We start from the raw sequence: 15,179 nt of genomic DNA, 5'->3' as shown, positions 1-15,179 counted from the left end.
AAAATGTAGTCTCCTGTGTCAAGTGTCAGTATTAAAATGACAAAAAATAATCCACATATTGAATAATCCATAGGTTCCTCTATAGCTTACAGTGTGGAAGAGGCTCCACCAGCCCCCTGGTTTTGATATGGACCGGGCAACGAAAAAAAAGAAAAAGCACTCGTGTGAGTCGAGTGTAGGAGAAACTTCAACACTTCCACGATCTGCTGTTGGCGGGCTCCTCGGGGAGAGTGAGGACGGAAGCGGGCCCCCGCTGCGACCGGCCGTGGAGGAGCCTTCGCTGCCGCCCACCTCTCCCGCTGCACCCACAGGAAACAGGGCTGCTGCAGATGGGCGCAGTCAGCCGCCCCCAGCGCCGCGTCAAGGGGATCCCTGCTCCGCCGCCGCTTCCTGCCTCGCCGCCACGGAGACGCCCGCTGCCTCCGGTCCCGGTGGGACGGCTCGTTTGGGCTCGGCCTCCTCTCCAGCCATGTCGTGCAGGTGGAGGACTGCAGGTGAGGGTGGCGAGAGGAGTGGAATATCAGGGGGAAGGGGTTGTCGCCCGTACGTCGTAGTACACAAAGTTCAACGCTGTCTAGTGCAGAACCAAGCAAAGACGTTTTGAGGCAAGTGAGGCGCAGATTTATTGTAGTAAGTCACTGGGCAGGTGGCAAAGCAGTGAAGAAAACCATCTCTCCGCTTGCCATTTTGGTTGGAGCTGAGGTGGATTGCCAGCAGAGAAACGCCAGCGCAGAAGAGCGGCTCCACAGCACCCATCCTGCGCACAGCGATGCACGCACACACCTTCACAAAGATATGCCATGATTTAAGAGCCAAAAATGACAACTAAAAATAATTCTAAATGCTTTCACAGAGCTATCGGTGAGTGTGATTGCAGCAGGCTCAGGAGCCAAGAATCGGGCAGTTGCCTGGGACAGGAATTTCATACCCAAGCAGGCACCCAGCTCCCCTCTGAGAGCACTAAATGCTTCCCATGCCTGTACAGGCAAACTTTGGCAGGTCAGCCCGGGAAAGGGTTAGTTGGGTATAAATCCCTTCCAAGGGATTTGGGTCTGACTGCAGCCTCAGCCCTGGTGAACGCTTTTAGAGCCGGCAATCTGCAGTAGATTGAGGGCTCCAGCATGCACTGCTCAAATGACTTTCCTCCCACCTCTATGCCACATCATTCAGTTCTTCAGTAATGTAACTTATTTTTGGTTTATGTGCACATAGTAAGCAAGGTGGCAACTACTTTCACTAGGGGGAAAAAAAAAAAAAAAGCCTTAAAGACATCCCTGACTGAACAGTCTTGTTTCTAAGTGGAATTTGTATTAGCAGTGGAAAACCAATACTTTGAGTTTCTGATGCTTCCTTTACTACTCAGTACAACACTGTGCTGTCTGCTTACAGACTGCTACAGCTGCTCGGCCTGATGTGCTTTGGGTGTTTAAAACTTCAGAGAAGATGGATTCATTGGGGTTTTATTTTTATTTTTTTTCAACCAAAACTGCTTTCTGACCTGCCTGAAGTAAAAAAGGTGACGTAAAGAACATGTAACTTGCTACTTCCAGGAGCAACTTCTCCATAAACGTTATAATGGTGGAGGTCCAGTTTTCCTGCTGCATGCCATATTTAGGCAAAAAGCTTTTGCATGCCCTAAAGATTAAAAATAATAAAAAAAAAAAAACAACAAAGTGATGTGATTATCTACAAATAAACACCACAAACCAAACCAATAAATATAGATGATGCTTTCAAAAGCTTAATCATTTAGTGTCTCCATGTATCTTTGTTAGCATTTAAATGTCACACTAAATATCATTTCTAATCTATTTCAGTATGACAGTTTGTTTACTAGCCCCCCCAGGGCAAGCTGCCAGGAGCCAACACTTATTTCTACTTACTGCAAGATTGACACCTTTGGGAAGTGTGATGCAATTTGCAAATTCTCCTTCATCCGGCTTCATCCTATTCCATGTAATTTGATTTATGCAGAAAAACTAAATTACTGTAGCTGCAGCACACCTGCCAGGCTGCAGTGCCATCCCAGCACAGGGTCTGAAACACTCACAGTTTGTAAACTCAGTCACTGATTCAAGAGATATTACATGTGCTGATGCTAGACATTACAGTGACCCACATTTGGGTTGTTGTTTTTTTCATATTACAAAATGTTTTATTTAACTTCTCCACCATCTTCTGAAAGTAAGGAACAGCACACAAGCAAATAGCCTGGAAAAGATGTGGCTTCTCAGTGCTGATTTAATAAAAAGCAAAGCTGGGGTAGTATTGGAAACAAGAAAATGGTTAGTAAGGTTGTCCAAAATCAGGCCCTCAGAAATGATAGAAGAGACCTGAAGTTGTTTATATCACCTCAGTTAAAGTGTCCGCTGGACCTTATGAGTTCTGACATTGTTTCTTAATTGCATGATCCCGTCCTGTCCCTCCACAAAACCTACGACTCCGTGCCGCTGGGACTGCCGTCAAAGGTGCGGAGGCGGTGCGGCTGCCTCCCTTTGCTAAAACAGCCATGAAGAGGGATGCTGAGGGCGCCGGGAGACTGCGGGAGGAGAAAAGGCGTCCCTGTGCCGGGAATCGCCCTGGAGAAGCGGGTGTCCTCGCTGCCCGTGGTGCCGGGGTCCTCTCCCCATCCTGAGCCGGGGATGGCCAAATGCAGCTGGGTGGGAAACCTCCAGCTCCTCCCGACTGCCCCTCTGACAGCCCAGTACTGAGACAAAGCTACTGCCTATTTAACTGGAAAGGCACAAATTCAGCCCATCTAAAATTATGGACCATAGTCCCCTCATTTTCTGCAGAGCCAGGAAGGTGAAGGGGACACTGCCACAGAGAGCTGTAGCCCTGTAATCTGACTTAGCCATCGGCCATATCTCCTTCTTTCCATGGATTTCCATTGATTCCATCCATGTCCACCAATGCCGTCCTGTGCCAGTGGTGGCCACGGCTCCAGCCTCCCCCCACCGTGCTTTTCTTTTGTGTGTGATGCTTGCGGGCAACTGACCTTGGCTTTGCTGCTGGAAAAATAGAGAAAAAGGCCATGGCTTTGGACACAGAACAAAGCAAAATTTCTGGGTTTGGTTGCACTGAGGGTCTCTTCAGCTGGCTCCTCTGTTTCCTGGTGTCATCATCCAGAGATGCAGCTATGGAAAGGCCTGACCAGTGCCAGCCCAGTGTGCACCTTTGCCCCCCCCCCAGCCTTTCCTCTATATGAGGGCAAGAGGACCCTGATGGGGAAAATTGCAACACCTAAATTAACCACTTGGGTCATTTTTCCAAATTGATTGAGGACCAACATGCTTAAATCAGGCATGAAGAGCGGGGTGGGGTGGCAAGGTGGGGTGGGTGCAGCCCCCCCAGCTGCTGGACCTCTGGGACCTGCCTCTGGCCACAGCTGGAAGCAAAACCAGCTCTTGCACAACGAGAAGACCCCCTTCAGGCTGGGTTCCCATGCCTGGGGTCCTGCGTCCACCCCGGCCGGCAGCAGCGGGCAGGGGGATGTGGTGTCCCAGCCCCACGTACCCCCGTCCCTTAGAGAGGAGCAGCTCGGCCAGCAGCACCCGTCTCACCGCCAGCACCAGGGTGATGCACAGGCAGAAATTTCCCTTATTATTTCACAATCAGCCAGGTTTAATGCTGAGCGCAGCTGAAGATGCTCTGAGGAAGCTATTTTGGTTCCCTTCGGGTCAATGATGCTCCTGATGGGCTGCGAGCCCCTCTCCTGCGTCGCCTCTCACCCAAGTCCCTGGGTCGACGCTGTTTCTCAGAACTGGGCTCTGCTTTCTAGCTATCGTTTTCCACCCACACGAGCCAAACTGATACATGTCAGCTTTTCCCATCATCAGGTTTATGTTAGCATATCAATAGTTTGGGGGGATGATTTTATCTGCCTTTGAGGGACGTGACACACGGTCTCCGCGCGAGGTTTACAGATGCGGGGTGTTCCCAGCCACAGGGCTTCCACTCCTCGCAGCCCCCCATGGCCCCGCGATCCCCCCGGGACCCCCGCAAAGCTGCCGGACCCCACACCAGGGCACAGGGCGTGGGACCCACAAACTCCAGCATCCCGCTCCGGCAGCTTGGCTCAAGGGACCCAGGGACACTGGCTTTGGGACAGATGGACACACACCCTGTACTGTGCTGCCCTGGATATGTGCCAGCTCCTACACCTTCTTCCCAATGCCTGCGATGGGAAACCTCCAGGCTCCCGTCTGGCTCTGACCCAGCCTTTCCCTTTTGGAGGAAATTCAATGATTGGGAATGGCCACCATCTTTGTTTCCAGGAAAACCAATTTTTTCAGGCTAATAAAAGCAATGAAATGGGAGTGGTACAGCCCGGTCCTGCCATTGTAATGGTAGGTCTTCCAATACAAAAAGAATGCAGTGAAATGGGAAGGGGTTTGTTTGAAATGTGAAGTTCAGCACTTCCTCAGGCTATGCAACACCTTGACTTTACTGAAAATGTAAAAAAAAATAAATAAGTTTAAACTTAAGTGTTTCTACATTTTCTAAATTAATTTAACAGTTTATGACTATTTACAAGCCTCTAACTAGGTATAAAGTGAAGCCTGGGGCTCCCCTGGACAGAGTTTGCCCAAGCCGGGGCAGCAGCACGGTGAGGCTGCCCGGCAGCGTGGGGTGTTGGCGTGAGCAGAGCCACGAGGCGCTGCTGGCACCGAGCCGCTTCACCTGTGTTTGCAGCAATGCCTGGGAAAAGGCATTTAAGAATCTGGGGAAGAAATGAGCCATTTTGGCAAGTCAACTTTTTTCCCCACAAAATTTCCACTAATACCACAGTTCAGCCATGGTGGTAAATCATTGCGGGTTCATGTCTGTTCTTCTTCTGAAGGATGCGGTGGTTTGAATCCCTGAGTTACTGTTGGTTTTCTGATGTCCTCTGGGATGGTGTGGGATGGTGTGGGATGGTCTGGGACAGCATTGGATGGCATGGGATGGTGTGGGACGGCGTGGGATGGTGTGGGATGGCATGGTACAGCATGGGATGGCATGGAACAGCATGGGATGACATGGAACAGCATGGGATGGTGTGGGATGGCATGGGATCATGTGGGATGGTGTGGGGTTGCATGGGACAGCGTGGGATGTTGTGGCCCACAGGCACGGGGCTGAAAGGCGCCACGCTGAGCCAGGCGCTGCAGGAGCCATCCTTGCAGGATGGGATACGTGCACAGAGCTGAGCAAGTCCTAGTTAAAACCCACACACCCACACGCCAGAAAACCCCCTCAGCTACTTCTTCCTTTACATGCAAGAGCATTTTTTTGTCTTTGCAGATGTTTAACATCTTGATAAAAGTTTTGAGGTTTTCTTTTCTTTCACATATGACTTCGGCTACTTGAGCTTGCTGGAGCTGCTGCCATTATGGCCAAATGACATGAATTTTTTTTTCTGACACACAGTTCAGCTGTTCCTCTCCAACAGCAGCCACACACCATTTCTTTCTCGAAAGCACTGCCATTGCCTGTGATGCCCTTTTCCACCGGCGATGGCTGAGCTGTGGCACAGGGCACTGTGGTCCCAGTATGTCCACAGGGCCACTGATGGGGACAAGGGGCCACGTGGGAGGAGAGGTCCTCCACATCAAAAAGTGGTCGGGATGTCCTGGAAAGCAGTGCTGGGCAATGGGGTGCTCCCACCAGCATCCCGTGACGGTGATGTCCCCAGGGCAAGTGGGTGCCGAGCCGGCTGCAGAGCCCTGCATGGGCGGCAGAGGTGCACGTTCAAGTGCAAAAGCAAGTATCTGCTTTCATGTCACTTTGGCTCCTGGATTTCTAACCTGAGGGTGACGCTGATCCCCAAGCTGCAGCCGCAGCACCTGGGCACAAACCTGCCTGGATGGCAAGGCTGGTCTGGCTCCCGGCACATGGCAGGGAGATGCCTCCGAATTGAACCAGATACTTGTTGGGGTCATGTCATCCCCCCAAGACACCGACATCCAGGGCAGCAGCCCAGCAGGCATCCAGCCACGCACATCCCAGAGCCGGTCCTTCTGCATAACTGTTTGTCTTTTCCATCACGGAGACCAGGGAAGCTTCAGGAGATATTTCTCTGCACATAAGATCGTGGCTTGACTTTACTCGAGTCTTGCAATGCACTTGGTTAAGTTGTGGACACATTCATGGTTTTCCACGTGCAGCACGTTACAAACACGCTCGACAGTAAATAGATCCTCACACATCAAAGAGAAATTCTCCACTTCTCATCCCCGTATCTCTTCATCTATCAATTAGGTGATTAAAATCTGCATGGTAGCTGAATAACAGATAACGTTGTTTAAGGGCGAAAAGTCTTCGCTGTCATTACATAATGCCCTTCTTTGGGGCGAATGGCACTTCCCACTGTCTCGCCTGATCAGCACAGGAAGACACCTATATTTGGTAGTCAATGGAGACACCGGTCCTTCTTCGCACTATAAAAATGGTGCTCTGCCAAGCAGCCAGGCAGAGAGGCCCTGGCCACCCAGCCCAGCCGGCACGAGAAGCGCTCGGACAGCAGCGACAGGATGCTCCCCTCGCTGAAGGCTGCTTTTGCTCTCCTCTCCCTCCTCGGGCTCACTTCTTCCATGTCACTGACGACTACCGCTTCCCAAAGAAAGCTGTCAGAGATCACCAAACTCGTCCACAACCTCCAATCAAGAGTGCAGGTAAATGCTGCTACACCTCCTGGCTTTTCTTTGCTTACAGATCAGAGGAACGTTATTGACAATGATGATGATGATGCTCCTTGGTGCTTTGGGCACCCCAGCCTGTTTCAACCTAGACTTTGGGTGCTCAAAGCTTGACTTGGTGGTACGAGAGGCTGCTGGGGTTGGGCAGGGTGAAGTTTTCCACCTGATATTGGGCGCACTGCAGAAAAAAATGCTGAGGACCAAGACAACCTCCCCCAAACCTCCCTGCCCAACATGCAGAGCTGTGTTGGGGTCATCGGGGCAGCTTGATGATGGGGAGGGACACGGTGGCCCGCCACTGTGTGAGCTGCCGGGGGGGTCCCTGCTCTGTGCCAGTCCATAGCACCCACTGAGCACCCGAGGACCCTCCAGCCCCTTCCCAAACAACTGCTTGCAAGTACCGTGCAAACCCGGGTCCTGTCTTCCCAGGAGCCTGTTTTGAAACAGTTTGCTGAAAGACGGATCTCGGTAGTGGCGGCAGCACCTGGGCTGCATCCACGCCGTGTCCCACCGGAGAGGGATGGGGACCCGGTGCTCCGTCCCGGGGGAGGGCGCAGCTGGCGGCGGCTCCTCAGGGATGGTCTCGTAATGACGGTCTCGTAATGACGGTCTCGTAATGACGGGTCTCCCTTGTGTCGCCTCTCCAGGTCCCCTGCAATGACAGCCGAGTGGCACAGGTCACCTTCACGGATCGAAAGGTAAAAGATGATGGAGAGATAGGCGGAAAATGTATTTATAATAAACACAGACATAGCTGGCACCCGCCTCGCTGCGGAGAGCAGCCCACATAGCAGAGGTAGTTTTATTAGTCACTGAGCAAGAGCTGCTGAAGCGCCGGTCGCTGGGGGCGAGCACACGGCTGGATGCCGGCTGCAGCTCAGGACCTGCCTCCAGCACCTCTGCCCCCCCCCAGCTCCCCTTTGGGCACAGCCCAGGGCCTGAGTCCCCGCAGGGGGCTGCAGTTACAGCCGTAAAATGAAAGCAAGGTTAGGAAGTCGCTGTGAAACCTCCCACCAGTTCTGGACACCTTGATAAGTAGCATCAACTTAAATCAACTACATGGCTCTAATAATGCTTTCCCCCCCCCCCCCCCCCCGCCGTGTTTACCAGCTGTCGGAGGAGGAGCTGCTGTGCCAGGCTGCCATGGCGCTCATGAAAGTCACCAGGTGCAAGACAGACTACGAGCCGTTCATCCTCAACTTGCAGAGCCTGCATGGCAAGATGGTAAGCAGGACCTGCAGCCTCCCCCCTCGCTGCCCCGCTGTGCGACTCCGGCCCCCGCGGCGGCCGTGGCCCCCACAAGCCGGCTTTGCCGAGCACGGGCCCCGTTTCAGTGCCGGCTCCCCAGATCAAGCCAGTATTCGTTATCTGGGCATCGCAGACCTGTGCAGTGCTGCAGGATAATTTGTCTCCATGGGAAGAGGGGGAATGTCCCCGCCAGCCCCGGCCACCCTGGACCAGTGGCCATGGCGGGGGGCACAGGGGCTGGTTGCTTGTCCTGAGCAACGGACAAATTCCCACCCTCCTGGGGCAGCACTCGCAACTCTGAATTATTTGCTGAATTATTTGTATGGAGACAGAGGCAACGGAAACAAACCATCTGCTTGGGATGGTAGCCTGGCTACCCGCCGCCTGAGCTGCTAAATCCTGCTGCCAGCTCTAATGTATTGACACTTTTCCTTCCCCAGAAATGCTCCCTGAGCAATGACAACGAGATCTATCTGCGCCACTTCTTGCCGGAGCTGGGGAACTTCACCCAGGGGATGTACAGGCGCCGGGGCGTATCCCCTGGACAGTGAGACGGGTCCGTTCCGGCGAGAGCCAGCCCCGAGCCCAGGGATCTTACTGCTGGTAGCTCTAAAAATAGGTTTTGCAGAGTTTTTTTGCTCCTCGTTGCATGCACTTCCTCAGCTCTGCCCCAGCTCCCCTAAACCCAATGCAATCCTAACAGCAAGTAAGTCCCAGCCGGGCACCTGGGACGGCTCAGCTGCAATGGGAAATGTCCCCCCATCCTGGCATCTCCCAAGCTTTCCATCCAAGTGTCCTGTGTTAGACATTACTCAGCCTCTGCAGGAGAGGTCTGGTCTGGACGAGGCTGCCCTCAGCATTCCCTCGCAGCCCTGCCGCTCTTCCAGCTGGCACGAGGCGGGATGCGAGCCCTCGGGAGGGCTGGATGTGACCCCTCGGGAGGGCTGCGATCCCCCGGGAAGGCTGGCAGGAGAGTTTGCCCGGCCGGGAGGAGCAGAGCATCACGCCTGGACCGAGGAGGCTGAGCTTTTAACTCGATCACCTCCTCCTGCAGCGCCTACCAAAACCAAAACCAAATTATCTGCTTCCTGTTCCTCTTAATGAAGGGAGGCTTCTTCATAATCGTCTTGTCTTCCTAAAGAGATCAAAATCTAGGCTGAAATGATGCATTTTTCACTAACGAGAGTTACTACAGCAGCTCAGGAGGATGTCTCCCCGTGGGTGCCCGGCGGGAGCGGAGCTGGAGAAGTGCAGCGTGCAAGAGCAAAAGCCGGGAGGGGAAAGAGCAGAGGGAGGGGGCCGCCTCGCCGCCAGCCAGATCTGTTAACATAACCTTTAATGTGTCTTTTATACCGTCGGTGGGCTTTTAAGTTATTAATAGCGAAGACCAAGAGAGTCTGTAGGATAACTTTGGATCTAATGGGTGCTCATTGGCATCATACTTCTGGAGTTTATTTATTATTATATTTTATTTAAATAACTTATTTTTATACTGCGTGATCTAAAGATTCAAGACCAAAAAGTCCTGGCTGTTGAAAGCTTTGCTTCACCTGGGACCCAAAACAAAAAGGAAAAGTTGGTATTCAGGTGTTTTATTTTTAATTTATATTAGAGTAGTTCTGTGGAATATAGTCATATTTAAAATACTGCTACCTCATTCTTAGGGAGCTATTATTGCCTAATTGCCTTTCCACGACAACAAATGAATGTGTGCTGATTCGTAATTTATTGTTCTTCCCTCTATTTAAAATATTTGTATTATGACAGAGTTAATATATTCAAATTACCATGTATTTGGATGTCTTCATTTTATATTTTTTTCATTTCAACTTTGCACTGACGTTTGTTATAAAAGTGTCTTGGGGCTTTAGCAATAAACTACTGAATAAAGAGCTCTTGGTACCAATGGTTTTTGCTGTCAATTCCCCTCTTCTTACCTTCAGCAGTTAATGAAGAGCATCGGGGGGGGGGCTGCCTCCTTGGGCAGTCGGCACAGGGGAATGGGTGGGGAAGGCTGGCTTTTTGGGGGCAATACACAGCAAATCTATCCAGTCTGCCATTGAGAGGAAGTTTTCAAGAAAGCAAAAGACACTAATGAACCTACCGGCTTGCAGTTTAGGAAAATACAGGGTGGAAGGAAGGGCTGGAGGAGCGCGGATGAGAGTCCTCATTTGGGAAAAGGGTCTTGTGCATGGGGTCACAATGAAGGGGAGTATGTTGGGGTGCAGACTGTGGTCTGGGAGGGGGCAACAGGGCTGAAATGGGAGCCAGCGGGTAGCAAAGCATCGTTGCATGCAGGGGAAAGGATGCTTGGCCGATGCGCGAGGGAATGGACGGGGCCGGTTCGTGGGATGAGTGTCTGCTTGGGTGCCAGCAGCAGGTACACAGGTAGGAAATAAATAGGTGAAATGGCTGTTGGAAATTGTTATAAATGCAGGGAATTGCTATAAATGCATGCGATGGGGCATTAACTGCAGCCGTTGGATTTGCTCTGGATAAACTCCAGCGTTATTAGCATCAGCACCAGACATGGCAGGCAACAGAAATGCATGAAAACTGCAGCATATCCCTGCCCCTGCCAGCCAAAATTTACCCTGGGCAGCATGTGACGCCCCAGCAAACCCTCGTGGCTCTTTCTCAGTGTTTGTCCTGGAATTGCTCCGGTTTGGGCCAAGGAAAGAGGGGGAAAGCCGAGCCAGGGGCTGTGGCTTTCAGCGGAGCCCCAGGCTCAGTGGCTATGGGGACGCCGGTGCTGGGAGCCCAGGCAGGATCCTCGTGTGATAGGGAAATGCGTCAAACCCCAGAGCACAAGGGGGAGGATGGCAGTGGAGAAAAAAAATGGAAGACACCTTTCTGAACCAAGCACTTTGGTAGGGAAAATGGCAGCAGGTTCATCCCCTGAACGACGGCTGAGATGAAGGCGCTGCCGGGGCTCTAGAAACGACACGGCACGGGCAGAGACAGGGACGGAGCCGGAGCCGGAGCCGGAGCTGTCCTTCCAGTGAGCCACGGGGCCATCACTGCCATCGGCTGCATCCCACCCTCGGGAAAGGACATGGGAATTTTTTCCTTCACTGGTGACTTTCCCATCACACAGTGATGCAGTTTTCCACCATGATTCAGCCCGAGTAGCTCAAAGGTTACATTTTTCTGTTAATTTAGCGTTTTCTGTTCATTTACTCCAGTTTTAGAGCTTTCCACCGTGATCACTGGGGAAACCACTGTGTCTGTGGGATAGGACCATCACCTTCATCCCCTTCTCCAGCATCACTTTTAGGCAGGGAGCCTCCCACCACCACCCGTCCCAGATCAGCGGAGCAGCTCCGGGCATCCCAGCAAGAAGTCCGGCCCCACGGATGCCATCCGCAGAGGCTGCTGCCATGCAGTCCCGCAGCCGGAGCCCGCTCGCTTATCTGCTCTCCATCGAGAGCGATGCAGGTAGGAAACAGCGCAGCCCTCCGCTGGCAAATCCCTCGCAAAGGTCTTTCTGAGTCAGTGGCACTAACTTCATCTGGGGCATTTCGTAATTAGACAAACAAAATTACTCTCAGTCTGGCTGCTCCTGGATTAATCGAGCACTCGCAAACTCTTATCAAGCATCTGATGGCAAGTTGCTATTTGAGTTAGAAAAATACCTATTAGTTATTACAAAACTCCGAAGTTTCCCAGCTCAGCGAATTTCTCAGTGTGATTTCCTGCGGCAGCGCTGGCCGGGGGTACCAGCCGAGCCCGTCACCTGAACCTCGCTCAGGCTTTTCCCTGAGTGGGGCAGGACGGGCTGGAGCAGCCTCCAGCTCGCCGAGACGCCGGGTGCTGGAGCAGAGTCGCAAAAGCCCATTTTCCCACGCGAGCGCCGGCGCGCCCGGCGTCGACGCCGCGGGACCGCCCTGCACCAGCTCCCCGTCCATCTTCCACGTCCCCGCAGGGTGCCACGGGCAGGGTCACGCTGTTTCGGGTGTCCCGTTTGGCCAGGAGGGCCCCCAGGTCTCCATAAACCCCCCCGGCCCTGGGAGGCGGTGATGCCCCGCTCCTACCCAGGAGGTTTTTGTCCCCACGGGCCCCAGACAGGGCTCTGCCCCGCTTTCTGTTTCTCCCCGGGCGCAGGTTAAGATAACCGTAGACAGAAAATGGTATGCAGATGAAGGATGCTTTGCATGATTTGGAGATATTCAAATGAAACACGAGATGGAAGAGCTCGCAGGATAGTTAGAGAAAAAAAAGCAAAGCTCCATTATTTGAGGGCGGTCAGAGCTGTGGTCTCCCCGGTTCGGCCACTTTCACCTCACGGTGCAGAGAAAGTCTTGGGATACGGAGAAATGAGGAATCTCCAAACCAGGCAGTTTACATACTTCTCTTTTGTACGTGACCTGACTCCTACCACTGTTATCTTACGGTGGAAATTTCCTACGTTGAAACGTAATGCAAGATCAGAAGAAAATCTTGACTTTTACAAAAAAGACCTGTTGTCCTAATTGGATAGGAGCAACTTTGGAAAGTGCAGATAAGGGAAAAATAAGTTTTTCCTACAGGTTCAGCAATTTTACAGCCATAAATTGAGATGTTCCTTCCAGAAAAGCACACACAGGTATAGATCACCAAAATATCCAGAAACTGTGAGCTGAGGGGGTTCAGTCCAAGCAGGCCATGAGCAGCCCGGTCCCGGTCCTGCTCACCTTCCTGGCGCTGTCAGCCTGCCAGGGCCACACGGCCACTCTGCTGCAAACCTCCACCCTTCTGAAGGAGAACATCAAGCTGCTGAGCGACCCGGAGATGAAGGTAGGGCTCGTTTGCGCGGCTCAGCCTTTACCCGCTGATGGGAGGGACAGATCGTTTCGCCGGGCTGAGCGAGAGCGATGCTGAGTCAAAGAAAGGTGCTGAGCGTGCAGCGCCGAGGCAGAGCGCATGGTTCACGGCACTCTCGGGGTGGCCGAGAGATGGATGGGTGCGTGTCTGCCCTGCGCGTGTGTCAGGATGGATCCGTGTTGGCGGTTTCTCTAGCCTGATCGCTCCTCTCCTTTGTGTCTTGATAAAGGTTTCCTGTGACAAGATGAACGTGACAAATATTTTTGCAGGCAATAAGGTAAGAGAGAAAAAAAAAAACAAAACAACTTGTCCTCCTTCGAAAACAATCATTTGGCCACCATGGGTACTGGGAGAGGCTGCCGGGGGCCGGAGGAGGGCACGGGGCAGCCGGGAGGCAGGCGTGAAGCCCCGGGAGTCCTGCCCGTCCCGGCGCGGTGCCGTACGGGAGCAAGGAGCCGGCCGCGAGCTCTGAGCGGTGATGCTGGGCTGCCAGGCTGGTCCTGCACGGGTGCCCTCACCTTCCCGCACCCATCTCCACCTCCAGCCGAAGCAGCGTCGGCTGGTCCCGGCCACCCCGGAGGCAAGTGGGGAGGCAGGAATGGGCAACGTGCGTTTGAGCAGCGTACAGGGCTTTTCAAACTTTTCAGAAAGGAAGAGAGGAACTTCTTCCTTTGCCTTGGAGCGGTGTGTCACCAGCTCACAGACACCCACACACGCCTATCGCACAGCATCTCGAGCTCTGGTTAGACATACTATCCCTCTTTAGCCCCTTATCTGGGGGAAGGCTCTTCAGTTAGCAGAAGATTTAATAGCAGATTATAAAGCCTATTTCTGCTCTGAAAATTGCTGCCTAAGCCAAGCTCCCCGGCACCAGAGTTCCTGTTTTCACAGAACGCCGATGCCCTCACCTCGCGCTGCACGGGCGGGCGGCAGCCGAGGGGCACGGCAGCCTCCTCGGGGGGCTGGGGCTGAGCACCCCCTCGGGGGGGTCCCCGCACCCCTCCTGCCGCAGGGACTGGCCCCGGGAGCGAGAGGAGACACCCGGGACGCCGCAAGACCCGACGCCCGCAGACCCGGCCGTGCTCACGGGGACCGGCTGGTCGCTCATTTGGGGATGCCATTTGGGTGGAAGCTGGGGCAATTTGAGCAGGCAGAGCTCTCGGGGACCTGCTGGCACCGCTGCAGCGAGGCGGCATTGGGAAACATCCCCCAGGGAAGACTGTTGAATAGTCAGCACTTCGCTGATTAGCTCCTCATCTTCCACGTGTCTGCTATGGGACTTTACCTACTCAAAGCACCTGACAGAGGCAACCTCTTCCCAAGGGATTTTGTTATTCCCGTAGAGCCCCTGCCCATCCAAACCAGCTTCACTCCCACGGAACGCTGCAGGTTCCCGAGCACGGGGTCCCACGTTTGTGCCCACGCCGGGAGCATGATGCTCTAAGCTCACTGCTGTGCCAAATCCTGCCAGGAATTCTCGCCAGCGGCCACCAGCACCCTCCTCGCTGGGGCTGGGAACAGACCCCGTGTGCACCCACGCGGCTGGGAATCTCCAGGGGAGGCTTTGACATCTCGCGCTGTACTTTGCACCTGCCCTTTAGAACAGCAGCGCGTTATTATTTGCACCGGTTTAATCTGCTGCGAATGAAGCCGTGACCGTGCAAAAGGGTTTTTAAAAAAGCCACGTGTGTCTTTTTCCAGAAAGTTGACGACATGGAGATCTTATGCAAAGCCACCACAGTCATCTTGGAGGCCCACAGCTGCCACAAGAACCTGAAGGGCATTTACATCAACTTGTTCAAGCTGGTCCAAATGAAGAGCGCAGTCCACAAGGTAAGGCAAGGCAAGGCTCTCCCCTTGCAGCACTGACCGCACCGGGGCCGTACGGCCCTCAGCCTGCAAGCTTTCTGCACGTCCAGCTTCTCCACGTCCAGCTTCTCCCCCAGTCACCGTTTTTGCTTTCACCCAGTCCTCTCCCGCAAGACCACGCTGCAGAACCAGCTCCCTCTCCCAGCAAGCATCCTAACGGCCTTTTTTTTTTCCTATTACAGGCACCATGTCCCGTAGCAGCAGGCAACACTACTTCACTGCATCATTTCCTAAAGGACTTAAAGAGAGTCCTCCAACGATTAGTAAAAGACTATAGCATTTGAGGTGAAAAACCACAGTTTGGGTTTTTTTGTTTTTAAACTATAACGACACTGTATTTTTCAAAGATTATTTATAATAATTCTTTAAATAAATGTATTTTTGGACTAAATTTGCTGGCATTGCTAAGATGTTTCTTAGCCAGAAACTGGAGAGGACAGGAATGCATTTGAGAGCTCAAAGGTACCAGCTGGAGGCACTGGGCTGCAGGACCCGGCTGGCAGCACCGAGGAGCCCCCAGCTCCCACCACCCCCAGCAGAAATGCTGAGGGGCCCAAGAAGCGGCCACGGCTGAGACAG

The 15,179-nt window shown here is 53.1% G+C and overlaps 1 protein-coding gene across 1 annotated transcript; it reads left to right on the top strand.

The window, feature by feature from the left end:
• The first annotated feature begins 12,572 nt into the window (after nt 1–12,572).
• On the top strand, nt 12,573–14,884 carry IL4 (interleukin 4). Its single transcript, XM_075057094.1, has 4 exons — nt 12,573–12,704; nt 12,961–13,008; nt 14,433–14,564; nt 14,783–14,884. The coding sequence occupies exons 1-4, from the start codon at nt 12,573–12,575 to the stop codon at nt 14,882–14,884; spliced, it is 414 nt and encodes a 137-aa protein (XP_074913195.1).
• Nucleotides 14,885–15,179: the final 295 nt, after the last annotated feature.

Source organism: Buteo buteo, chromosome 24 (assembly GCF_964188355.1).
Source record: "Buteo buteo chromosome 24, bButBut1.hap1.1, whole genome shotgun sequence".
NCBI classification, from domain to species: Eukaryota; Metazoa; Chordata; class Aves; order Accipitriformes; family Accipitridae; genus Buteo; species Buteo buteo.
Note: the sequence above shows the minus strand (reverse complement) of the source record. Positions and strands in the feature narration are given on the sequence as shown.

Bases quoted from the DNA above. Each gene is read 5' to 3' on its own strand.
- IL4 (XM_075057094.1), top strand. From the start codon at position 12,573: ATGAGCAGCCCGGTCCCGGTCCTGCTCACCTTCCTGGCGCTGTCAGCC. The intron at 12,705-12,960 runs GTAGGGCTCGTT...GTCTTGATAAAG, and splicing joins TGAGCGACCCGGAGATGAAG to GTTTCCTGTGACAAGATGAA. The intron at 13,009-14,432 runs GTAAGAGAGAAA...GTCTTTTTCCAG, and splicing joins ATATTTTTGCAGGCAATAAG to AAAGTTGACGACATGGAGAT.